Raw genomic sequence first — 743 nt, forward strand, 5'->3', positions numbered from 1 at the left:
CCAGCAGGGCCCCGCAGCCAGGGCAATGGCATGGCTGGGCAGGCTGCCTGCAGGGGCAGGGTTACAGACCTGCTCTGCACCCTGGGCCGGGCGCAAGAGCCCTCCCCTCCGCTGGCCTCCAGCGTGGAGCCCAGGAGCGCCCACGGGCACAGGGGTGGCACCGGGGCCACCCATGGGCCAGAGTACAGCCACCCATGCACCACAGCGGCCCCAGGACAGACCCCGGGACCGCTTGGAGCAGCCTGGTCCTTTGAAGACCGCCTGCCTCCTGCCAGTTGACTCATATTCGGGATCCTGGGAGCCGGTTTGCCTGTGTGCGGTGGTGATTCACCATCTGCAATTTCCCTGGCAGACGCGGCGCTCCTGGCTGACCGGGAGGTGAAGCCCCAAGCGCCGCAGGTGACACCGACCCGCCGGCTGTCCCCCCCACGTCCCACTGGTCCCCAGGCTCCCTGGCACAGAACAGCGGGGCAGCAGCGTCCCTGATGGCGCAGCCAAACTGCAGGGCAGAGCCCGCAGGCTCCTCCTGCGCAGGAACGGCTGTGGCGGCCGCCCCGGGACGCCCTGGCCCACAGGTTCGGGTGGCCTCACTCCGCAGCCCCCTCAGACACGCGCCGCAGCACGTACCCTGCACCACCCCGAAGGGCGTGCAGGGCTTTCTCAGCGCGGACCCAATGTGCTCCTTGCTCCGGCTGTGCTGCACCCAGCGCTCATTAGGTAACAGTGGCAGGATCCCCGCGCGC

At 69.9% G+C, this 743-nt stretch overlaps 1 protein-coding gene across 1 annotated transcript in view; it reads right to left on the reverse strand.

The window, feature by feature from the left end:
• Positions 1-174, reverse strand: part of SLC12A5 (solute carrier family 12 member 5) — a 19,838-nt gene extending 19,664 nt beyond the window's left edge. The window contains 1 exon segment of the mRNA XM_035896143.1: positions 81-174. Coding sequence (XP_035752036.1) covers positions 81-174 — 94 coding nt within the window.
• Between the last annotated feature and the right edge of the window lie 569 nt (positions 175-743).

This window comes from Egretta garzetta, unplaced genomic scaffold (assembly GCF_000687185.1).
Source record: "Egretta garzetta isolate BGI_Z169 unplaced genomic scaffold, ASM68718v1 scaffold356, whole genome shotgun sequence".
NCBI lineage: Eukaryota > Metazoa > Chordata > Aves > Pelecaniformes > Ardeidae > Egretta > Egretta garzetta.